Source organism: Colias philodice, chromosome 12, assembly GCF_061535455.1.
Source record: "Colias philodice isolate Cphi_HAF_F1 chromosome 12, ilColPhil1 Martin Lab GWU primary, whole genome shotgun sequence".
Lineage (NCBI taxonomy): Eukaryota > Metazoa > Arthropoda > Insecta > Lepidoptera > Pieridae > Colias > Colias philodice.
In genome coordinates, this window is record NC_143097.1 from 3,198,805 (window position 1) to 3,224,994 (window position 26,190).

Below are 26,190 nucleotides of genomic sequence, written 5' to 3' on the forward strand. Positions count from 1 at the left end.
GAAATAAGTTGTTTTAATAAAAGTCATAGTATCCTTTGCAAAGCACTTTATTTTTATAATAAAACATATTTTTATATCTAAAAGAGGCTTATACAAAGACTCAATAATATCACATTTCTCATGTGGATATTATTAATCCACGAACTAAGCTAAATCTATTATGATATAAATTTTCTAACTACACAACTAAGTACCACCTATATGCTTGTCTATGCCAATAATAAATAATGGTAAGGTGCCTCTAGCGGTTAACAGTGTCTTTGGGTTTTCATAAATAATTTGCTTGTTAATACTTAAAAATATTTGCCAACCGTTTTCAATTTTGAATAAAATAAACATAAATAAGTGTGAGATTCACAAATTACACTTGAAACTCGATTTGTGACTGGCAATCTTCAAATGTCAAAAGTAAAATGTTATCTATGGTTCAGTAAATAAAATAAAAGCCAAAAAACAAATTTGTTGCATAATTTAGTAAATATCTAAATAAAATTATAGGAACGTAAATTATTACAAGACTAACATTCAGTGCATTTTCAACGTGGAAAAAGAGGCACAGATAAACAAACGTAAGTGCCTTGGACCGCTACTAAATCTCACTCGATACATAAAGCCACTAATATGCGAAGCAAATACAGAACAAAAATAATGTTGATATCCTTTTTACATTCTTAAAGAATTGTATAAGTACATTAATTATAATATAAAATGTATATAATGTTGGAATGGATGTTCAAATTAAATGAAGCTCAAATGTATCTCATTAGTGTGAGATATAAAATATATATTTTTAAGAAAGACTCTTTCGTTCAAACGTATGATCTTAGATATACAGTAATTTTACCTTACAGTTAAATGTTAAGTAACGTGAATTTTATTGCATTCTCCTAATTAAAAATTAAGGTACGCTTCGTAATATGGCAACAAAATAAGGACAGATTTTATTGCCATATTCAAGCAAATAGTTGTAAAAACTTCGTACCAGGTGCAGGGATACCATATTTTGTTTTCTAAGCACATAAAAGTTCATTAAATTATTAAGGCTTTTTTGTTTAGTTTAATAAATAGCTGCACTACAATAGTAGGGCCCATCGCGCACGCTCACATATTGCATACAACTCATAGTTTTATAAGAACACAATTATTGATATGAACACAAAATTCTTTTAAAAGAAATGACGTTGTTTTCAAACTTAAATAACTAAAAAAGGCAAGAGTAAAGTTAAGCCTTTTATACAACCGAATGCAATCGATTCATCTTATAAAATCGATTTCCGTTTAAACATGATGATATGAAAATAAAAATGAAACAAAATATTAAATCAATGATTAAAATCAAATTAATAATAAGATATTATTACATTAATGTCAATTCAATAAAATAATTATTTGGCACGATAATAGCTCTAAATTTTAAGCTATAAAAACGATTTTTCTTTTTTCAATCTTTTGACAGCCAACGAGAGCTAATTAAATAGCATTATTTTGATGAATATGTGTGCAATAAAATAATCACAACTCTACAGAAAGGCACGGTGTGTTCGAAAAAGAAAATTTCTACAAAATCATTTTACTTAATAACTAACAGACTTCATTTTAGACTTTCTTATTGTACATTGATAACCTAAAATCTAGTTCGCTTGTACTCAGATTTTAAGTTATTTAAAATAACATCTAAGTATTACAAAGTAAAAAAGTTCCGTCGATATAAACATTATTTCACGCGTATTGTTTTTCAAACCTGAGCACAATTTGACGACAATTTAAAATAAATGTTCGCCTTCCTATAACGAATATCACAATATGTTAGGTAAACCTTTGGATTTTTTACCAAACCGTACTTAAGTACAGAAATAAGTATCTAGTGTTAATACATGTCGTCCGGATTTTCCATATTGGCGATTAGATTTCTCTTTTCTTCCTTTCCCGGCTTTGAGTTCATTAGACTCGGCCTTATTGTAGATTTGGGTTCGAAACATGGCTGTAACAAAAATATAATTTTTAATGTTATGGTGAATATAAACGAAGGTTCATATAGCAAATGAAGTTTATTTGACAAGACTATTAATTTCGGATGCGATACAGCTTACTTTTTATCACGTTCTAAGATAGCTAAGACTCGTAATTCTACTTATTATGCCATTATTAGTTCGTGAACCTTTACCCTAATAGACATTTGAATTTTTATCAATTTTTATGAGACAAAAAAAAGTCAATCTAGCGAAATCTACGAGGAAAGCAAAATGTGAAAACATATCAAAGCTGTTATTGACTTTTTTACAATCCGCGAACTCTTACTATAAATGTTTTGCTGATACCTACGTAACTAATGACTTTTGACCCAGTATTAATTGCTGTCATTATCATACAAATAACATTATTCTAGAAATATCATGCGATTTAATTGATAATTTTTATAGTGGCAACATTTATATTACGGTGTGCCTACGTGCGTTTAATCAAGTATTGTATGTTTACTTTTGTTATTACTTATGTACTTGTTATTAAAACAGCTAGCTGTTAATTTGTAAAGATAATTAGTAATATGTATTTATATTGCATTCCATAAATAAACAGTACCTAGTAAATAGTATATTTCATGAAAACGCAATTTTACAAGACTTTTATTTCAAAAATATATTAAGGTACCTAGGTCACCTTTTGTGTCATGTAGGTACCTAGGTAAGCTATGTGTGCTAAAATTCTATTAAATTTAAAGTGAATCTTACAAAATTATGTTTTAGCAAAGTTTTCACTAATAAAAAGATAACCATTATTCTTTCAATGGCACTAGGGCATTTGGTATCATTGCTGCTTCACCATATTTGCTAATTGTATACAAGCTCAAAAGTACTTATTACATAGTATTTTTAGTAAGAAAGTATCAAATTACTTTTTTTCACTCAATACCGAATATTCATTTTATGTTTTTACTTACAGTTTCACAAATATTCATGTTACAGCAGTTTTCTATCGTGATCTCGCATTGGTCGGGGCGAGCTGTGAGCGGCGTCACGTTCTTGTTCACTATTATACGCTTCTTGATCCTGTGAATGAATGAATGAATTATTATGTATTAGAAGAATTATTAATATAAAATAACTTAGGGTCAGCTTTGTACATGTTTGTACATTGTACTGTAGAATGTCACAGCTATAGAAACTATATAGCTCTGCAGTTCTCTGCTTCGCCTACCTATCCGTTAGCACCTATTTTAAAATCGAGTAGCCCTTGAGCATTAAAATTTTTATGCACATATTAAACTTCGAAATAATTACATCCACCCTTTTAAAAGAAGTCTATTCTAACATGAACACACAATTTTATCATAAATACATTGATTACCCCTTTAAATAAAATTTAAAGATTAAAAAAAATAAAAATACATGAATTATTAATTATAGACACATACCTTGGCCGTTTCTTCAACTGCAAGACCTTCGTAATGAGGTAAGCGCAAACCAAGCACAGGAGCCCGCAGAGTATCCCCAGAACCATGAGAATTGGGTCCCGTACATTATCCCAGCCGGCGCAAGAGTCGACGAACACGTCGTCGCTGACTGTTAGCGTATCTTGTTGTGTGTTTGTTTTGTTTTCCTTTTCGCAACTGTAATAAAATAATTTATTATGTAGCATTCATACAATAAAAGATATTCGCGGTTTATTTTTTAACTGTTTGTGGGGTTTTCCAAAAATACCATCTGCGTAAGTAATGTTATTTCAGGAAACCGACTTGCTTTTAAAAAGAGGTATTATTGAGGATTAAGACAAAAATAAAATAAACCGATTCCGGTATAAAGTGTTTAAATATGTGTTGCTATAAATAAACATATTAAAATTGTAAAGGTACCTAGTTACCTACGAAAATACTATTTAACATTTTATGATTATAAGCACAATAATTATAAGTGTACATAAAGAGGTTTTATAACTACCAATAACAATACAATACGAATGACCTTACAGGTTATAGCAAGTGCGCGAAATAGGTAGCTAATTTGTATGTTGTTTTAATTTATTTGTAATAAAGATTTTTTAATTTTTAATTTTAATTTTAATTTTACGACTTAAATTGTCCTAATTCCCATTACAAATATGGTAGCAATGAAGTGTGGAATTTATCTAGTACCTATCTACGTAAATACATAGTTTAACTAGATTTTACATTTAAAAGTAGTTTTTAAGAAAAAACCTAACCACACACAAAATTTCGGGTCATTTGTAACAGGATGGCGGTTCTACAGGGGTCTTAGTACGCCCCCCCAACGGTCCAGGCCTTGTCGCGGCGGAGGGGCTCAGTAGCTCAGAGTTATGGCCCTCTGAGTGAAGCGAAATTGGACCAGCGAGGGGCTGAACGGCTGGTTTAGAGTCGGGGAGATTCGACCGGCCCGACGGCCAGGGCTAGGTGTGGCCCAGCGGCCGCTGTGTGCGGCGTGGGATGGCGACCAGAGGTCGTGGCTTGGCGGACCCCGTGTCCACTAGGCAAGGGTGGCGCTGAACGGCAGTTGGGGTTGGAAAGCCTCGACTGACCCGACGGCAGAGGTCCTGTTTGTGGACCAGAGAGGAGCCGGCTTTTATGCGGCGGTGGATGGCGGCCAGAGGTCGCGGCGCGGCGGGCTCGCTGGTTTAGCAAGCCACGCCGTGCAGCGGAGGGCGGGATCCCGACGCGTCATTGTGATGACGTGCGGAGACTCCTGCAGAGAGGTGTGGGGCGGCGGCCGCTGTAAAACGGCCGTCTGCCAACTCGTAATCCGGTCCGTGGGGCCGGACCGAGGGCCGCCACCTCTGGTGAGGTGGGGGCTGCGAGGTAATCTCTATAAAAGTGCGCCGGAGGGTCCCCCGACGTGTATTTCACACATCGGAGGACCTTCCGGCGTGCACCCTCCGGCCGGACGGTGATGGGGTCGGGGGTTCGGGGGAACGCGGATGATGGAGCGGGGAAAGATCCATTGTCTGCGCGTTGGTGGCGTAAGCCTTCGTTCCAGCAGCCGCCAGCGAGGGGGGTTCTAGTGGTGGGCCTGGAAACGGGCATCTGCTGGGCGGGACACGCGGTAGAGTCGTAACCGTTCCCGCAGTTCCGTCCAAAGCAGCGCGATGGAACAGAGTGGGGTTTTAGTCGGTAAAAATCCGACATAACCACGGCTCCATCCCCGGGAGCCGGGGGTATCTAAGAAGATTTCCCCACTATAAAAAAAAAAAAAAAAAAAAAAAGGGGTCTTAGTACGCAATGACAAAAAGAAAAATGTTGGTCAGAACGCTGATACCGGATAAAATATTATAGTATCTTCACCGTGTGTGACGCGCTTAACAGAAACCTTGCGATATTAATGAAAAGGATGAATATATAACGTAATTATTCAAGATACAATATTAATTTGGAGCATTACGAAATATTTACTAACTTTCAATGTACATAGGAATGATTAATGATTATATTGTATAACATTTCCGCAGGTTCAAACCACAAATCAAGGTCTTAATCACAAAATATAAAATTAAAATCAACTTCATAAAATTTTAAGTGCTCATCTAACATTAAGACTTCTTCTTTAATCACTATATACCTAATTAAATTAAGTTCAACATGGGTTAGCAATGCTACTAAACGCTCACAGTAACATCAAACTCGGTCAAGTAGTTTCTGCGTTAATGATTATATTGTTAACATTGAACTGTAAAAAAATCTTGATTTTCCAATTCCCACACAGAACAATACTTGTCGTGCCTTTACTCTTGACATTGGCGAATCATTTGTCCCGGTTTCTTGTTAGATAATTTTAGCGAATGTCAAATGAATATTTATTATTATAAGATATTGATTATTGAATGAACGTTACTAAGAAAATTTTACGCGTCATTCAATTAATTATCATTTGAAAAACCGATTCGATCATTGTATAACATTTTAATAACTTGTTTTGCTTATTTTATTACAAAAAATTGTTTAATAAGGTATTTTTGAAAAGCTTGTTAGCGTTAAAGTAACTGAAAACAAAAATATGTTCTTAATCATTAATTAAGGAAATTACCTGCAAGTTTCCTTTAAAACAGGGGGAATTGTTTCAACGATTGGTACTTTTTTCATCTCACATCTATTCCCTTCAAAATTATTTTTACATGAACAAGTAGGTATTTGTGAGTTTTCCATTGTACATATTCCACCATTGAAACAGTATCCTTTACATTCGTTGACCTCGCATCTTGTTCCAGAGAAACCATGTTTGCACCTTAAATAAAAACACAGTTTAGATACTAGGTACTGCATTACAATATTGAATAGATTATTAGACACATTGAAATATATGAATGATACCAATCGTTTGTTTATTCTATTCTTGAATGTCCATAACAATATCTTTAAAACATTTCAAACAAAATAAACAAACAGAACAATGCACAATGCATAATAAACAAAACAAAAATATTTAAATTACAATCTGACGGTACCTGCAGGTAGGCTGTCCTTCTGAAGTCACGGTACATTCGCCGTTGAGGCAAAAGTTTTCACACAAATACACCTCACAGCGATCGCCAGAATACCCCAAAGAACATTTGCATTCAGTACCATTCTTGACACCGTGCAAACAAAACAATCCAGCGTCAGTTGGAATTGTGAAAGATTCGTTGATTTGAGACTTATTTTGTGCGTATTCCATTAGGTTTTTACACTCCTCAATCCCCTTTGTTTGATCCGCAATATCGTAATTGGCGACTATGCCGAAGGGTACTTCATTGTTGAAAGTAATAATCTCTTCTGGGTCCGTATAGGGCGGAGCGTCTTTATCGATTTTCCACACGGATTTGAAGCCCCAGTCGACCCAGTAAATAGAATCTTTGGATACGGCCAGTGCGTTTGGCTGATGATATGTTCCCACTAACACTTTCCTTCTTCCAGATCCATCTAAATTGGATGTTTCGATCGCATAATGTATACCCTCTTTATCGTCCGCCCAATATAATTTGCTTGTCCTCTGATCGACTGCAATGCTTACTGCCATGTGGATATCTGTGTCAATGATGATTTTCCTTTCACTGCCGTCAAATCTTGCTCTTTCAATGGACGGTTTGGTAATATTTGTATTGGTCCAGTAGATGTATCTAGAATTACAAATTAATTATAATTTGTTATATATAAACAGAGCTAAATATTAACGTAAATTTAACGTAGTTGTTTACTTACCCTCTACAACTATCGACGGCAATATCTCTCGGTATCTCATAATCCATTTTGATAAGGACCTTTCCATAGATATCTTTCTTTGATCTTGGCCATAAAGAAGTCCAGTATATACTTCTTTCATTTGTGTCCGTCCAGAAAAGTTTTCCAGTAATAGGATCAAAGGCTATTCCTTGAATGTTTTCGTAAGATCGTCTCCCGACCAGTGGTTGGTATTTCTTCGTTGCTAAGTTGAAGCTAAATATAGACGCATTATCGTTTTGTTTATCGACGAATAGCAACATATTGTGGACGGCATCATACGCCAAGGCTGTGAGATCTCTGAAACGTTCGCCTTCATTTTTCGTCTTTGTTTTGTTTGTGTAAAATTCTAATTGGTCCCCTGTCGTGATTGCAATGTCTGGAACAAAAAAAATACAATAAAATCTCAATTCGTGGAATCGCTGATGATAATTGTTTTATGGTATGTATGGTTTTGACCGTAATGACCGTATCGATAGCCTCTAACTCTGATATCTCGCAAATAACTTCCTACGTAAGTATTGGCGATTATTTCTGTCATCGACACCAGCATATTTTGGCAAATGAATTCTATGGATCGAGTCCAATGACCAACTGCGATAATGTTGGGGTTGATCACACGAGTTACGTAACTACAATTTACTTATCTACATATTAACAAGCAACTTATTTGTACAGTGACGTAAGTTTTTTTCATTATCGGATATTTTTTATTTACTTTAGAAGTGAAACTTTCCATGAAATATCCAGCCTCCGTTCTTAATATTCTTGTAGTTAAACGTTTTTATCTAAGTAACTAGCTTTCCGCCCGCGGCTTCGCCCGCGTTTTCAGAGAAAAACCCGTTCCCGTAGGATTTCCGGGATAAAACCTATCCTATGTCCTTTCTCGGGTATCAAAACATATCTAGGTATACCAAATTTCATGCAAATTGGTTCAGTAGTTCAGGCGTGATTGAGTAACAGACAGACAGACAGAGTTACTTTCGCATTTATAATATTAGTATGGATTAATTAAACTCATCAACGTCGCAAAAACCAATTTTTATCAAGTAGGTAACGGTTTCGATTTTAGCCCAATACCTTCAACCTGTTTAGGTTTTCTTATGAAAATTAACTAATTAATTAACCGTATACTCAATGAAAGTCTAAATTTAGCCTAGAGGGTGTGTATTCAAGGGGACCTTGAGCAGAGCTGTTATCAGCCAACAATTACTTCATACCAAATGTACTAATCACGAGACGTTTGGAAAACACCCAAGCGAAGCGTAACCAACTAGATCATTTCGTAGGCAATGACGCGCGCACAAATTGTTAATTACGTACGTATAGATACTTATCTTGTATGTAAATGTTTAATTTCAATAAAGACGGTCAAGCCTTGATAGTAGATACTATAATGATAAGGTGTTTAAATTACAAAAATAAACCTTATTGATAATTATTATAATAAATGATAAATCTTGTAATGAGATGTAACGAATTATGTTTTTAAAAAAATGGATGAAATTGTTACGGCAATTGCACATTCTTTTAGTATAAGATAAGACGATGCGAAATCAAAAACATAATAATATTATCTATCAGAATCAACAATAAGATAATAGATATTAAAACATAAACGAATACTTATTTAGCCATTAGTACCTACTTATTACTTAGTACAAACAATCTAAAACAATAGTAAGTACCTATTTCAACAAAATACTAATTAGTAATTAGGTACCTACTTACAATGCCTCTTGCACAAGTTACGATACGGTTCAGTAAAACACGTAAATAATTAATTAAAATAACAAATCCCTATACAATTTCATTGAGTAATAAACAACGTTCTTTCGTAGTCAATTTATTTATCAAAAACTGATTATCGGCTTCTGCAGGACAATTATAAAATACTAGCTTCCGCCCGCGGCTTCTCCCGCGTGGTGTTTTGATAAAAGGTAGCCTATGTTCTTTCTCAGGGTCTAAAGATTGTTTGTGCCAAATTTCATCAAAATCGGGCGGGAAAGCGTAACAGAGTACAGACAGACAGACAGAGTTACTTTCGCATTTATAATATTAGTAGGGATAAGATTAGCAAAAAGTTTAGTAAGATAATTAAATCGAAAACAAAAATGCTGTCTAGATATTTAATAATGTTATTTAATATTTGAAATTAATATCTATCGACTCGCAATTATTATTGTATTTTTAATCTATATCCTGTCCTTCGACATATTGTTTATATTTACTTTCAGAAATAACAACGCGATACAGTTGAAACTAATTAATGCCGGTTTATTTATACTTATGTATGGTTATGTATGGTTTTCACGCATAAACTACTGGACCGATTTCAAAAATTCTTTCACCATTAGAAAGCTGCATCTTCACTGAGCAACATAGGCTAGGTTTTATCCCGGAAATCCCACGAGAACGGGAACTATGCGGGTTTTTCTTTGAAAACGCGGGCGAGGCCGCAGGCGGAAAGCTAGTAGATTATAAATAAATCGCATTAAACAAAACAATCGTGTTATAATAATAAAGATGTATTGTTTTTAATTCAAGAACTCATTACTTATTTTAACGCTTTCAAAGTGTCGCTGATAAAAAGAGAATAAATTGTAATTAAAAAGAAAGTCAATAAATAATAACAATAAGTATAAAAATAACACATTATAATTTACAACACCTATTTAATTGTGTTTACATTGTTGTTAAGAGTTATATAATAAGTCAATCAAATTATTGAGTAACTAATAAACATGCTAATTTTATTTGGTGTAAGAGGCAACTATAGCTTTATGTAATTATTATTTTCTTCTTTATTTAATGTTTCATAAAATACCGGTAGGTATATATCTACTTACATGTTTATTATAATAAAAGATACATAAAAATAGCATTATTTATTACTTTATTACATGTAATAAAGTAATAAATAATGCTATTTTTATATGTATATTAAATATACTGAGTTAAATAATAAATTCTATCTATTTTTCAAGAAATAAAAATGTTTCTACCTAATTGAAATATTTACAGCGGACACGGAGGTATGAACTTTAATAACAAAAAAATATTCACATACTTAATAAAAAATAAAATAAAAATACCTAAGTATACGAAAACATTTTTTTTCTTATATAAAATAATATTGTTAACTAAACAAATACCTACACAAGAAGATCTTTTATGAAATTACTGCATTTAAAGCCCAAGAAAACATCGTAAATAACAAAAATATATGACAACGTACAATACAAGGCATTCAAATAGGATATCATTTACACAGGAAATTGCTAAAAATATGTACATAGATCAATACGAGACAAATTTTATTGTACAAACTTGTTTAGTTTATAAGATTCTTCAGTAAAATATATGATTTTTTTATTTATAGGTACCTACTTTTAATATGAAACATCCATTAGGTACCTAGTATGATTTTTTTGTGTTATTTTTGGTACAAGTGTAAAACGTCATTATTATGCGTGAGCTTATTTACACTTTTTGTAATTAAATTAACCCACATTATATACGTCAACGAATAATTTATTAAACCGGTTTGATTTACGCGTCTATTTTGAAAGATATCTAATATAGATACACAATATACATAATATAGATAACCAAACAGTACCTACCATTACCATTGTAATCCTACTAATATTATAAATGCGAAAGTTTGTGAGGATGTGTGTGTGTTTGTTACTCTTTCACGCAAATTCTACTGAACCGATTACAATGAAATTTAGCACACATATAGAGGGTAACTTGGATTAACACATAGGATAGTTTTTATCCCGAAAATCCCACGGGAACTATGCGGGTTTTCCTTTGAAAACTCGGGCGAAGCCGCGAGCGGAAATCTAGTAAAATATAATAATAGTAAATATCTAGTTAATAGTAAGAAGTATTGTTATAGAATAAGATCGATTGCTAGAAGGAAGTGAACTAATAGGAAAATGTTTATTTGTGCATATTAATATGTATTGCATTGAACCGCTTGAATACATAAAGTACATAGATAAATTAATATTGTTTACTTGATTTGTACCCAGAAAAAGGAGTAGGTATCGATATCAATTAACAATGTAGGTACTGTAAAAATTATGATTATCTTTAATTTCCTGTAAATAACCATATTATATAGAAAATTTTCAGTCGTTATTTCTATACCTAATTACGAGGAAAACTGTATTGAAATTTGAAACCATATCCTTAATTATTGTTAATTTAATTATATATCCAAGTATTTCCCAACATTTTAAATCAATTAAAATGACAACTGTATACACTTACGTAAATTATTTTTGTTTGAATTAATTAACCATTATCCCCAACATATACCCAATCTGTCGCACAGAAATATCCGCCATACGTGACAATCATATATCCGTGTGATATCCGTATTATGTATTTATATTATGTAGTTGTATATTTATCACATATTCGTATAATAAGTTAAACAACAAAATTTAAATTTAAATAATCTTTTTGGCTCGCCATTTACGGTTAGATCATGATTCATGTAACTGTATTGATAAATCTTAAAAATTTTCTTAAAAAAAATAATAATTTACAATTTATAACATTATTGGAACGAAGTTTTAAGAACATAGAAATCTAAATAACAAGACACTAGAAGTCGTAAGCGTGCGTGACCTTGTCGCCACTCAGGTGATTTGCACATCACCAGTGCATTCGTCACTGTTCAGTTGCTCTGGAGACGTATGAGTGTATACATGGTGTGTTTCAGCAATTCCCATTGCGGAAATTATTCCACAAGTTGTTATTATACTTATAAAGGAATAATATTTCATCGGAAAATATTTTTTTTTAGAAATAATGCCGTTTTTCCTTAAAATTATAGAATATTTACAAGTATTACGAGTGTCACCATAGTAATCGAAATAACAATGAATGACACAGTCGACCATTCTTATTATCACGTTTGTTCGTATTGGAGCAAAAAGTCTCATATACTTAGGGATGTTATTCTAAAATAAACCGTAAATTCGTGAGTTAGGATACATATTCAAAAGCTTAATTTAATAGATAAGCTAGTTTTCACTAAAATCATCCTGTCCAATAAAAGGCATAGTTTACTTGTGTGTACTGTTTAGCTTTCGGTTTGAATGTGTTCATTTTGGCGACAGCGGTTTTCATACGAATTATGACATTATAGCACTTCTATGTGTCTTGTTATTTAGATTTCTATGTTTAAGAACGAAGCTCCTTATCCGAAGCTTGACGTAAAAAATTAAGACGAAAAGTCTGTCTCTGTCTGTCTCCCTCTCTCTCTATCTCATAGAACTTCATTCTATTCGAGTGTCCCTTTGGTCCCTTGACACCTCTCAAGTCTCAAGTTTATTAATTATTTATTTATAAACTACCACTAACAGCTGCCCGCCACTAAGCATTATTTTTACATCAAATAAACACACAGATGACTTTGCTGTATGGAAATGTGACATTATACAGAATTTGTTGTGTATTGAGTTCACATAAACAACATTTGTAAATTTATATCTACGCTCCTGCTGATTCTCAACTAGGATTCCCGTAACATTGACGTCAATTCCCATATTTCTATTTTACTTGAAAGTCTAGGTTATATGTATTGCTTTTATATAATTATGTATTATGTGTGGTATTATGATATTAATTGTGTGTGATATTAATTGATAGTGATTATTTAATTTATTGATTAAATAAAAATTCAATTCAAAATGAATCGGTAGAGCGTTGGCATAGGTCGCTTAAAGCGGCATTAACGGCTCGTTTATGCAATATAACATCATCTTGGGTTACGGAATTACCAACTGTGTTGCTAGGACTTAGAACAGCAGTAAGAAGTGATACCGGCATAAGCGCAGCAGAAATTACGTACGGAACAACTTTACGATTACCAGGTGATTATTACGATAAAAAATCTAGTTTAGAAATATATAGCAGTCTTGAGTATGTAAGTAAATTACGAGATACTATTAGGAAATATCAGTCAGTAGCTATTAGGCAGAATGAAAGACGGAACATATTTATACACCCCGATTTAGAAAAGTGCGATTATGTTTTTGTAAGAAACGACGCAGTACGTAAGCCTTTACAACCAACATACGACGGTCCTTATCGTGTGTTGAGTCGAGAGGAAAAGGTATTTTATATTCAAATGACTGGCAGGAAAGTTAGAATATCTGTAGACCGTCTAAGACCTGCATATTATTTGAATGATGATAGTGATACGACATCTGGGGCAGATACTGAGGTTCCGTTACAAATTCCAAGTAGCGAATTGCCTAATACACATACCGAGTAAATATATGTAGTTAACGAAATATAAACTTTGCGTAGTTATTACATCTTTTATTACACCCGCACATAACAAGCCCCTACATTGGTGACTCCCGACGATTAGTAGTGAACAGTGAATTGCATAGATATCGTTTGTTAACAATTAAAAATGAATCCGGCAGTTCCAGTTACAGCAGTTTCGTCGGTACAGTTAAACCTTCTCGAGCATTTGGCACAACTAAAGCAGCGGGTAAACCAGCTGGAATGTGCAGGCTCGAGAGGCAAATCGTTTAGCGGTCGAAGATACGGAAATCGCACGCATCGCTCCGCATCCCGAAGTCGCGATCGTGCAGGGATATCAAAACAGAAAAATCCCAATTGGCTATGTTTTTTCATTACTGCTTTAAGCATATCGCCAGATTGTACTATCGTCAACCTTGTGCGTGGCAGAAGCAGCAGGAGAGCCGACTTTTAATAATTTTACCAGTGTCGAAAAATAACCAATCCGCGAGTGAGTGTACTGTGTAGTGATTATAGAGTGTAGTTTAGTGTAATTAAGACATTTGGTACTAAGTTAATGACTTTAGATCTTAGTTTACGGCGACCGTATAAATGGTTATTTATTATCGCCAAGGTAACTCAACTTATGTTTTTGTTTATAAAGTGCAGATTTTTTTAGCACCCTAAGGCCGATGCATCGCTCACACTTATGACGGACGCATTGGATACTCATGTAGGTAGGTTATTTTTCTAAGAATCTATCTAAGATTGAACGCAAGTATAGTACGTATGATAGGGAGTTATTAGCAATTTACTTGGCTATTCGTCATTTTCGGAATATGGTCGAAGGACGACAGTTAACGGTGTATACGGATCACAAACCGTTAATTTATGCATTTTCTAAAGTAAATAGCGAGAAAGAGTTACCCAGACGTACACGACACTTGATATTCATTAGTGAGTTCACAACGGATTTGAGGCACGTAAGTGGGAAAGATAATGTCGTTGCGGATTCGTTATCACGAGTCGCAACAATAAGTTGTCCCACTGTAATAGATTACGCGGAACTTGCTAAGGATCAACAACAGGATTCTTATATGTTGCAATTATCTAATTCGAAAGACGCTAATAATAGGTTAAAGAAAATTATGTTACCTGAAAGCGGTACATTTATTTATTGTAATTTAGATAATGATAAAATTAGACCCTATTTGACTGATAAATTTCGACGTATTGCCTTTGATAGTGTACATAATTTATGTCATCCCGGAATAAGGACTACACGCAAATTGATTCAAAATCGTTTTTATTGGCCAAATATGAATCGCGATGTTGGCCAATGGGCTAAAACATGCATTGAATGTCAACGATCAAAGGTTAATCGACATACAATGTCAGGTTTAGGATCGTTTCTGCAGTGCGATAGGTTTGAACATATTCATGTTGATTTGATTGGACCTTTACCCACTTCACCCGAAGGTTTTAGGTATTGCCTTACCATAGTTGATAGGGGGACGCGATGGCCAGAATGTTTTCCTACGAAAGATATAACTGCTGAAACGATTTCGCGTGTAATATATGAAGGATGGATCTCTCGTTTCGGTTGTCCGAAAAAGCTAACAAGCGATCAAGGACGCCAATTCGAAAGTCAATTATTTGCTACACTAATGAAGTTATTAGGTATTAATAAGTTGCGTACGACACCTTACCACCCACAGAGTAACGGGGCGGTAAAGCGTTGGCATAGGTCGCTTAAAGCGGCATTAACGGCTCGTTTATGCAATATAACATCATCTTGGGTTACGGAATTACCAACTGTGTTGCTAGGACTTAGAACAGCAGTAAGAAGTGATACCGGCATAAGCGCAGCAGAAATTACGTACGGAACAACTTTACGATTACCAGGTGATTATTACGATAAAAAATCTAGTTTAGAAATAGATAGCAGTCTTGAGTATGTAAGTAAATTACGAGATACTATTAGGAAATATCAGTCAGTAGCTATTAGGCAGAATGAAAGACGGAACATATTTATACACCCCGATTTAGAAAAGTGCGATTATGTTTTTGTAAGAAACGACGCAGTACGTAAGCCTTTACAACCAACATACGACGGTCCTTATCGTGTGTTGAGTCGAGAGGAAAAGGTATTTTATATTCAAATGACTGGCAGGAAAGTTAGAATATCTGTAGACCGTCTAAGACCTGCATATTATTTGAATGATGATAGTGATACGACATCTGGGGCAGATACTGAGGTTCCGTTACAAATTCCAAGTAGCGAATTGCCTAATACACATACCGAGTAAATATATGTAGTTAACGAAATATAACCTTTGCGTAGTTATTCATCTTTTATTACACCCGCACATAACAAGCCCCCACATCTCTATGTCTAGATAATATATTGACTGAGTAACACTGTATAGGTACAACTTTTTTCGAGATTCTTTACATTTATTATTCCTCCACCTTTATTTTATTTCAATAATATTTGAGTACCTAAATAACTTTATGACGTACTTGCTTGTTTCAAAGATAGTAAATACGATGATCGGAATTAAAATTTGGAGATAGGACAATCGGCACATGAATATTTCATAGGCACGTTTCACATCACGTGTAAAATTCAATAAACACCGATGTTATACCTATATGAGCGAATTATTTTCGCGTTATGGATAATTTTTATCAAGACATCGTTAGGGATAAGTGTATCTTTTTGATAAGATAACTAAGGTCACGTTTGAATGCGGAATTTGATAATTTATCACGGAACAGATAGTCATTTAATTTTTAAGTACAATAAATACCTAGGAAATACCATGGTTTAGTTTTCAAGTTCAGAACTTACCCTTGTGTAGGTACCTTCTAAATAAAATAAACAAAATTCGTAATATGTAAATAAGTCATTTTTCGTAAGAGATAAAAATGATCAAACATGGATTAATTGCGGAGGCTGCCGGAAATATGATAAATGAATTCATAAAAATAGTGTATTCTTGTGTCTTAAGCGCAAACAAAAACTTACGCATTTCTATCTTACTTGAAAATGTCCTACTGACCGACTTACAATACAATCAACCTCAATGACACTAATCCGCAAAATATTCACATACACATGCGAAAACACAAGGGCATTTTGTACTTAAGATAGAAGTTTGAATACAATACCGACATGACCGGAGAAAGTTCAAGTGTAAGTATAGAACATGTCTTACCATATTATATTATCTACCATAATAGAAACGCCAACTAACATAACAGACGTAGCGAAATTATAATAAATAGCTAAATAAACATCCATTTTACGATCATACCTCTCGATTTTTAACAGAAGCAGTCCCAAAAAAGGTTAACGCATAGACTAAACAAATGGGACTTACATAAACCCCGTGAGAACATAGAGCCATAGACTATAAAATAAACAATAGTGTGAAATGTCCCCCTGGCGTACGTGACGAACACGCGCCGCAAAACGATACAATCAAACAAGTTTCACATTACGCTACTTTTCGATGATATGCAGAAGGCACACTTGATTAACATAACATTTTCTTTTTAGCCGATTTTGTGTTCATAATGTAACGAAAAAATTGGTTTAAAAATTTCGAACGTCATTTTGACAAAATTTAAATGTCAGCTGCTCTCGGATCATAAAGAAACGCATGGGATGTTTATGGTGTGCTTCTACTTCTACACATTGAATCTATTTTTTTTCAAATTTATTTTTTATCCCATTATTTACACGCCTAGGTCAAAAAAGTAATAGAGGTTATTCAATCAACTTTTTACTTTAAAAAACTTGTTATTTAGGTAGTAGTTAATCCAAGCTGCATTTTATTGCCTATTTAATACATAGGTATATCGTTTGCAATTTGTTCAGCAAACAAACCTGCATTAATTTAACGCATGTCATAATTATTATAATCCTTAACACGTACTTCTTATCATTCATTATTATTACGATAAATGCATTTATTTATTTATTTATTTGGGTACATCGACAGATCGCGCATACATCATTCCTTAATAATAAATACAAAGTAAGAATATTCTAATGCATGACCCTATTATAGATGTACACAGCATTATAAGAAAAACTAAAGATAAATGTAGTCAATGAGGATGTTTTATACAACTAAAGTAAGTAAATTAATTCAATATTGCTTAATTCTAAAACGTGATGTGATATGATCTGTGCACTTTTCGTTTAAACATTGGCAAACTATCGTGAAAAATATCAAGGTTCGGAACTTTAGTGAGGTATTCATTGTAGGTTCTCAATAGTGTTGCCAGGTGTCCCGATTTACGCGGGACGTCCCGATTTTCAGGGGTCTGGGGACGCGTCCCGATTTGTACCTGATCGGGACGCTAAATGTCCCGATAAATCAAAATGCGAAATATAAAAAAAAATGTGTACAATATTTTTTACTCAATACATCACTATGTCAAATTCAAAATAGCACACATCAGCGTCACATCACATCACTTATTAACATAAATACTTTATTCTTCTGTACTCTGGCCGTGTTCACGAAGTTGGCGGGAGCAGCGAGCGAGGGCGAAAAATTTTTGAATTTCAACTGTTCGAAATTCAAAATTAGTTCTCCCGCGCCGCTCCCGCTATCTTCGTGAACAAGGCCTTAAAGTTTGATTAATGATTATATTTTATAATTTCTACTAGTCTAGCTACTAGCTAGCCAGACTGATTATGTACTTGTTATGTAAGATAGATCCATATTTAATTTAGGGTAATACAGAAGTTTAAAACGCATTAAATAAAAAAAAAAATTAAATTGAACCCGGATTCAAAAATACCTTGTTTTTCTTCTGTCCCGATTTACAACCCAAAATCCCGATTTTTTTGACCTGATGTACCGATTTAAAACAAATTTGACCTGGCAACACTAGTTCTCAATAAGCGAAAAACTGGTGAGTTTGAACCGAGAGTTGTTCTACAAGGTGGAACGCTGAAGGTTCGGATAGGTTTTCTGGGAATCGAACGGGGAGCATTAAACATTATACTATTGAGCAAATCTGGGCTATCGATTGTTCCGTTTAACAACTTAAACAAAAAAAAAATGCATAATGAATAAGATGCGATTTAGGTCTGAAAATATTTTCATGATAAGTAGTAAGTATAAGTATAGGTAAAGATCTTTCAGGAAACCAAAGGCAGTTTCTTTTTATAACTTTATTACATATCCTTAAAACTAGACTGGATTTATGGGTACCTAATACATATTAATATTATGTTTTAGTGTTGAAATAATAACAGTGCGTGAACTTGAGATGAAAAACAACTGAATTGACCTAGACTGACAAATAAACGTTATTACACTAACTTGTCAACCAAAAAAAGGCATTCTAAAAACGTAGTATTCAAGTTTATGTTTGTCTATGTTCGATGGCCGTGTTCCAGATGAAATACAATAGATATCAAAGGTTACGTGGAGCAATTAGCATCCTATTTAAAATGTTATTTGGGACAGATTTCTAGAATCTTACTATCATTATTTGTAAATTTCGATGATAATTAAGTAGTATCATTAATCTCGATATTCAGTTTTCGGATCATTTGTTTCGATAAATTAGCGCCCGTCGGAAGATAGATTAGAACCAGAGGCGTAGCTACCGCCGTATCTGCCGTATCAATTATACGGGGCCCCCACGCCAAGGGGGCCCCCAACGTGCGCTTTTGTGAGAAATCTTTACCCTTCCTAAGGGCCCCCAAACAAATTTTTATACGGGGCCCCGCCAAGGCACGCTACGCTTCTGATTAGAACTTTTTAGTTTTTTTAATTTATAGTTGTTTAACTTGAGAATTGTGAAATTTGAGAATGACTTATCATTGTAATTTGTAAAAATTTTAAAGCTGTAGTCTGTAGAGCTTATTTTCATAGTATCAATCTTATTTTTTAAATTTTGTTCCTACATACTGAGTAATCACCTGTTTTTTTAACAGTAGGTATGTACCTACTGTGTAACTTTAGTAAGTATAATTTAATAGTATCTATTTATTCTCCTTGAAAGCCTAGAAGGTTAATTATTGCGTGCTGTTGCCTGCTTTACCTATGCGTAATGGACGGATCTGAAAATTTTGCAGATTTGCAATTAAATGCAACAATCAAGGGAAATTTGTGAGGCCAAGTTGTACAGATTAGTTAATGAGAACATAATTATTAATTCAGCATATACAGTATACATGTGTACTTAGTACCTTTTTACATCCGTAATACTTTTCAAGTTATTATTTATATAGTACATGTATTTAATATGATTTATATTTTAAATTTATCAATAACAAAACGTTATGTTTTGTTTATTTGTGATTAGGATGGATTTGGATGGATGAATAGAATTTTGATTGACAGTAATTCATTATTTAAAATTAAAAAAAAAACGGGAAGTTAGTAATTGAATTTTTTCCATAATTGAATTTTTAATGATTTTCCCCGTTTAAGTATTTATAGGCTTTACAGATTGATGATTCTGTATCAATGTTATCATTCGCATTTATGAGGAAGTTATTGAATATTATTATTTATTCATATCTATAATTTAATCTGAGGTCAAAGAAAGCAGGAAAGGGTTAATTACTATTATTGATCATAGAATTTCCTAGTAGATTAAAATATGGCGTCTTAATTCTTCACTGGGAAAACTACCAGATAAACGATATTATTACAGTAATAAAAACATTAATTGTTTATGATTTTATAATTAGGTAATAATAATGTTTATTACTCAGATTGCATTTATTTTGTTATTGATTAATTTATGACTTTGATATGCTTTGGAGTTTAGGGTTTTTGTTATAATTAGGTATCCGAAATATAATTTATTAAACTGTATGTTATATGTATCTACAAAACCTACTTCAATAAAAAATCTACTTGCTACTTATATTATGCAAACTTAGCTTTAAATTTTTTTAATGATACGGATAAAAAAGAGCCATAATCAATACCTACATTAAAACATAGATAAGTACTGAGGTACATAAGTAATGAAAATCTTTGCACCGAAACCACAGAATACATAATTGTAGCTAAACGCTACCGAAACTAAGTACCTATAAAAATTAATGACACAACTTCAAAAATATATCATTGTATAAAATTTTAATTACACAATTAAACCAATTTTATACACCTTTACTTCTTTTGTACTGCCTATTAATAAAATACCTACCATCATATATAATATATTTAAAAAAAAATAGAGCTTTTTGGGATAAGTGCGTAGGTATAATATGTATAATAATGATACTAAAATTAACCCTCCCATGCTTTCCGGTAAATAAACTTACTGAATACAAAGTATAAGTTGTATTGTAGGAATGACATATCAGGAAGTTCCTATTTTCGATATAAGTTTGCTAAATAAGACAGCTCAAAACAGAACATTTGATATGTATATTTCTATACTAGAAATTACATACTTTAACTTGTATGTAATTGTTAACAAGTGAGTGCATAAAACAGTATAAATATTATCATGAAGTAATAAACAAATAAAACCTGCACCTTCTTAATACATTTAAATAGGACAGGAGATACAATAAAGTAAAGAGTATCTAAGTTATTACTAGTTGTGATTATTTAAATTTTAATTCTGCATGAGATAGGTACTCCCATTTTGTATGTTCAAAATGGTGTTAATTGTTATTTATTATAATGTCTGGCGGACATAGAGTGTGAAATGCATCTGCATCCTGTGCAGTTTATTACATAAACATGTTATTTTTTTTTCTATATTCTAAAAGTTTCTTGCTTTCTTTTTTACATTTAGGTTAATTATAAAGGTTTTCAACTTTTTGCATTTTACTTAAGATAATAGGAAAGTGATATAATAGATATTATTTCATTTGGCCTTAAAAATATATTTTTGTTTTTTGTTATCGTCAGACGACAATATTAGCGTGAATTAATTTAAAGGTTAATACCGCATACGGCATACGTCTTTCAGTTTACGTTTTCACGTGTATTATGCTACTAAATGCCTTTGCGATACTTCTTCCTACAGTAATGTTTAACCAAGATGCTCTTTAAATCGGTCGTACTATAGCCGTGCCGTTCGAAGTGGCCTACGTGACTAGCGGTCCCCTTGCAATGGTGTCGTGGCGCCAAACGAATTACCGCCTTATCGACTTTTCATGCGAAAATCACCACAGATAATGTATGTGCAAAAAATACAGATTCGATTAAATTTTTAACATCTAGCTTAAATAACCCATTTACCGGTTGCGTAACTACAGAAAAAATCACACGTGTTTTGAAGTCATGCATCAGCTGATTTTTACTACACTTACCCCAGGAGCTAACGAGGTTTATGTAAAGGGCGAAAGCAACAAAAATACACTTTAGGGCACACATTTTATCTCATAAATTTAGGATACTCTCTAAGTAAATGCACTGATACATCGAATTATTTGTACGAGTTTCAGTCTAATGTCAAATAGAGGGCGCGCCTCTGTAACAACCGCGCGTAGCGCGTGCTAGACCGAAACTAAATAAAATCGCACAGCCGCCTGTCGCGATCCCAAATACAAATAAGTTCATTGAAAACATTTTGCGCATGCCCACACACTGATGTTCTTACATACCAAACAATATCTTATCACTGAGCAATCAGTGAATCCACTAGATGTGTGATCTGCATGCGTACCAATTTGTTTTGATTTCTAGTTTACTTGTAGTTTTATTTTGATCGATCGATGAAATTCGAAATATGTAAGTAGCGGGTTTATACGCAGATGTTTCTTACCTTTATGTTATTCACAAGTTTTATAGGCTGCTTGTTTAATTTTGTTATTTAATCATATTTCTCACTTTGCTTCTAATTTGTAATTATGGATTTACAGAATTCGTTGAGATTGTTTATTTTAACATTTAATAATGATTTATGACACACCTACCGCAGAAAAGGGTTAACACCTTTGAGGTTTTTTTATTTACAATTTGATTTTAGTGAATAAAATATTTTTTTTATTGACTTAGAAAATTTATAACATAAGCAATATTTATTCTCTTTTCAAGATTTATGGGTTACAAGTTAATAATAAAAAGTAGGATATTTATAATGATTTATAATACTGTCGTCGTCGATGACAATCCAATGCGGGATCGACATACTTTTCCGCAGGTCGGACAAGGGAAGTTTGCGGGAGCAGGTTCAGTGTCGCCTTGGTGACATTACATCCTTCTGTTTGCGAGTACTCTGATTCTGAAGACGATACACAAAAAAAAATCCACTGCTTGGTGGGCGGAGTCTATAGTTCGCTATCGCGAACGCGGGTGTGCGCGAAGTCATTCTTGCAAACTCGCCGCGCTGCCGCTGGCCGACTCGGGACAAACATATATGTATGGAGTCGTCATACAGTTATAATATTGTTATACATATATTTAATTGTTGATTTATTGGTTTTATTTTCTTGCTTATAAACAAATAATCTTCTTTTTAACAACTACTTAGACATTATTAATAATTATTATTATTTCGTAATGTTTACTTTATTACAAAATAATACAGGTTATAAATAATCTTTAAAATAACAAAAAATATTGTTACTCTGAAAAAATGAAATGGTACTCAATAACGCGGACTACTGAATGGATTTAGATAGAATTTGATGCTGACGTAGATATTACATCATGCCCAGAAATGAAAGGTAATATTTCTGAAAGAAGTTATAAACCCTAATTCTTCTCAGTCAAAGTCAAGAGTGGAAGATATCACTAAGATATTACTACAGTAAAACTGATGCGAAACTTTGGATGTTAATTTGTATATTTTTTTGTTAGTTGTTACTTAATCACGTCAAGACTACATTACCAATTTTGATAAAATATAGCTAATTGCCTGGATTTACACATAGGATACTTTTTATCCGAACTGAACACTTCTGTGGGATAAGACAGGATTCACGATAATATAATCTAATTCCACGCGGGCAAAGCCGCGGTCGGAATGATATTTTTTTAAATAAAAAAATTGTTTAAAAAAAACCACAAAATATATTGACGCATGTATTTATTTTTTGCACTCTATTATAATTGTAATTATTCATTACAAATAATCAAAATAAAATAGCCAGAACAAAGTTAGGCCCTGGTAGGGTAGGTAGGCAGGTACAGCAATGTGAGACGAACACTGGCTTATTTATACCAATAATAATGTATTATAAACATTAAATTAAGTTTACTTTCTAACAACAAAAATACATAATATTAGCTAATGTGAAAGCGAATCAACCAATCATCCCACAACAATGAAATGCGCACACAAATATTCATCCAAATCGGTTCATGTCATTAGGAGGAGTGACTGCAGCGCCATCTTCCGGGCCCAATTGTGTTTCCAGATCACCCAGGAACTCAATTTAATATACTTACACAAAATTTTTTCGAAATGAAAACTCACATTACTATGTAAATATGAATATAAACCTGTTTTATTACCAAGCAATTTCCCGCACAGGTGTAGTAAGTATAAATGAAATAAATATCAACATCAAATTCTTTATACAACATACTTATCTACCACCTACTAAGAAATGTAATTCTAGAAATTTTTTCGTATTTTTTTTAAATATAATACTACTCCAATGAGCTCCTGTTCCATATTACGTCCACCATACTTCCACTAAGTTCACCATGATTTTTTATTTCTTTGCACTTTGTTGCTTTTTGCTAAAAATGGAATCATGCGATAAAACCAGTAGAGCGTTGATAACATACATTTTTGACTGAATAAAGGTACTTATGAAGGAGTGGGTTCACATTGTGAACAATCAGTGGGTTTATTTTCCTTCTGGATTCCGGATTTCTGAAAAGATTATTTATGCTATAAATGAAAAAATCTTACACATTCGTTATGTACTTAAAACAGGGGTACATATCAAACATCGTCTATAATACAATTATCATCAAATTTAAAATAAAACCAACTTACTTCATTAATTTGTTCCAATTGTAAGCATTCTTTTTCCTCCAACCTTTATGTTTCTCCTTCTTATTTTCTTTATTGTCCCCATTTGTCTCATTTTGTATTATCGTGTTGTCACCCTTTTTTACGATTGCGCGAGCGACACAAGTTCCCCGTGTGACGGCCGTAGCGGGAATGACTCGTGCAGCGATCGGGGTAGGAAGCAGTGTTGCCAACCGTACTATTTAAATCGTATTTATACGACCTTTTTGGCTTTGGTACGGTGTACGATCGTAAATTCCTAATCGTACGCAAAATATACGATCTTTTCAAATATTAGAATAACATGGAAAAAAAAAATCCGATTAATTTTATTTGTTGATATAAAAAAACAATAGGTAACAATCTTTTTGATTTGAACAAGCCTTAAACTTTTTTTTTATTCATAATGCACTCATCCAACCATTTTTAAACTTGAACGAGCATTAAACTTTTTTTCGAATGCGATCGAGTATTCAGTCACGTCAATCTAATGAAAACAAAAATTCGAAATAAATTAATGATAGATACAGTGAATGGAACTTTGTTGGCTGCACAACATTTTAAGGAATCAGGATCATGTATCGATTTCCAGCCATCCAGCGACATGTTGTGCAAATTAAATTTAAGTATGTACAAAAGAATAAATTCTTCGACTCTTGCATCTGATGTTGCGTGTATTGACTCTGATAGCGACTGATATTTTAATTTATATCCATACATGGCACTGCTGTGTAATATAATAATAATTAGTGATTTAATTATAATAGATAAATTTTTACTATCTAAAACTTTGTATTTCATTCTATTAAAAAGTACAATTACATTTCTTATTTAAATAATTTGCTGTAGTTTTATTGAATTTTTTAAAACGTACTATTTTTTTCTAGAATTCTTGGTAAAATACGATTTTCCCTAGTGTGTGATACGATCCTCTAGAAAATAAAGTTGGCAACACTGGTAGGAAGGTACAGGGCGGCTCTCGCTATATTGGCTGGTCGCGCGCTAATTTCAAGTATTTCCTGTTTATTTCAAAACCATCGCATATTTCAAAATTCTAAATCGGTAGACGTATCGGTTGTATATTTTATAATTAATATCCAAAAAGTCGTAACTTTACGTTTGTTATTTTGAAGATGCCAGAGATTAAAAAAAAATAACAATGCGAACTTTGTATTTTTTTTCTATCGAGAAAATATCATGGAATCATGTTTCTAAAACGGTAGACGTATTGTGTTACTATTGAACTTTCTTGTCAAGAATTTTCATCACGACAACTTTAATAATATAAAAATTACGAAGGTTTGAAAAGGGCCGTAAATGTTAGAAAAATTAATTCATCACCCTTCGTCACAGGATCTGCAACCCTAGGAAAAAAGTTTGCGCCACTCTGATCGATTATATGCGATATAGTGTAGGTACTATATAATCACGTGTTTTTCTTTTAATTCGTCATGATTACGTTGCTTTTCAAGAATTGCAATAGAAGGGTGATTTTTAATTAGGTAGGTATTATCATTAGGCAAAGGGCAAAAAAATAATGTTATCTGTATAATAAGTTCGGAATGAGTACCTATTGGACCTTTACACCATTTCCTATTACCTTTTACCCATAGAAAGTCACGTTATCAGTATCAGCATGGACCAATATACTCAAGCAGTAAGTGTGAAAGGAGCAAACCTAAATCTTTTCAAAATTTACAAAAATGGGAACCACGGTCTCAGAAAAGTTTAAGAAAACAAAA

General features: G+C 33.1%; 2 protein-coding genes across 2 annotated transcripts in view; one reads left to right on the plus strand and one right to left on the minus strand.

Annotated features, from left to right (window-relative positions):
* iPLA2-VIA (calcium-independent phospholipase A2 VIA) overlaps window positions 1–26,190 on the plus strand; it is a 217,244-nt gene that overhangs the window by 31,966 nt on the left and 159,088 nt on the right. The gene's annotated exons all lie outside the window — the stretch shown is intronic.
* On the minus strand, window positions 32–22,003 carry cue (Low-density lipoprotein receptor repeat domain-containing protein cueball). The gene is made up of 7 exons (XM_089701332.1): window positions 21,792–22,003; window positions 7,181–7,577; window positions 6,448–7,098; window positions 6,030–6,227; window positions 3,413–3,607; window positions 2,939–3,047; window positions 32–1,981 (listed from the first exon to the last, which is right to left on the minus strand). Exons 1-7 carry the CDS (start codon window positions 21,853–21,855, stop codon window positions 1,868–1,870), a joined length of 1,728 nt encoding a protein of 575 aa, XP_089557458.1. The 5' UTR covers window positions 21,856–22,003; the 3' UTR covers window positions 32–1,867.

Bases quoted from the DNA above. Each gene is read 5' to 3' on its own strand.
- cue (XM_089701332.1), bottom strand. From the start codon at position 21,855: ATGTGTGCCCTAAAGTGTATTTTTGTTGCTTTCGCCCTTTACATAAAC. The intron at 7,099-7,180 runs GTAAGTAAACAA...TTGTAATTCTAG, and splicing joins GCCGTCGATAGTTGTAGAGG to ATACATCTACTGGACCAATA. The intron at 3,608-6,029 runs GTAATTTCCTTA...ATTTTATTACAG, and splicing joins GTTTTAAAGGAAACTTGCAG to TTGCGAAAAGGAAAACAAAA.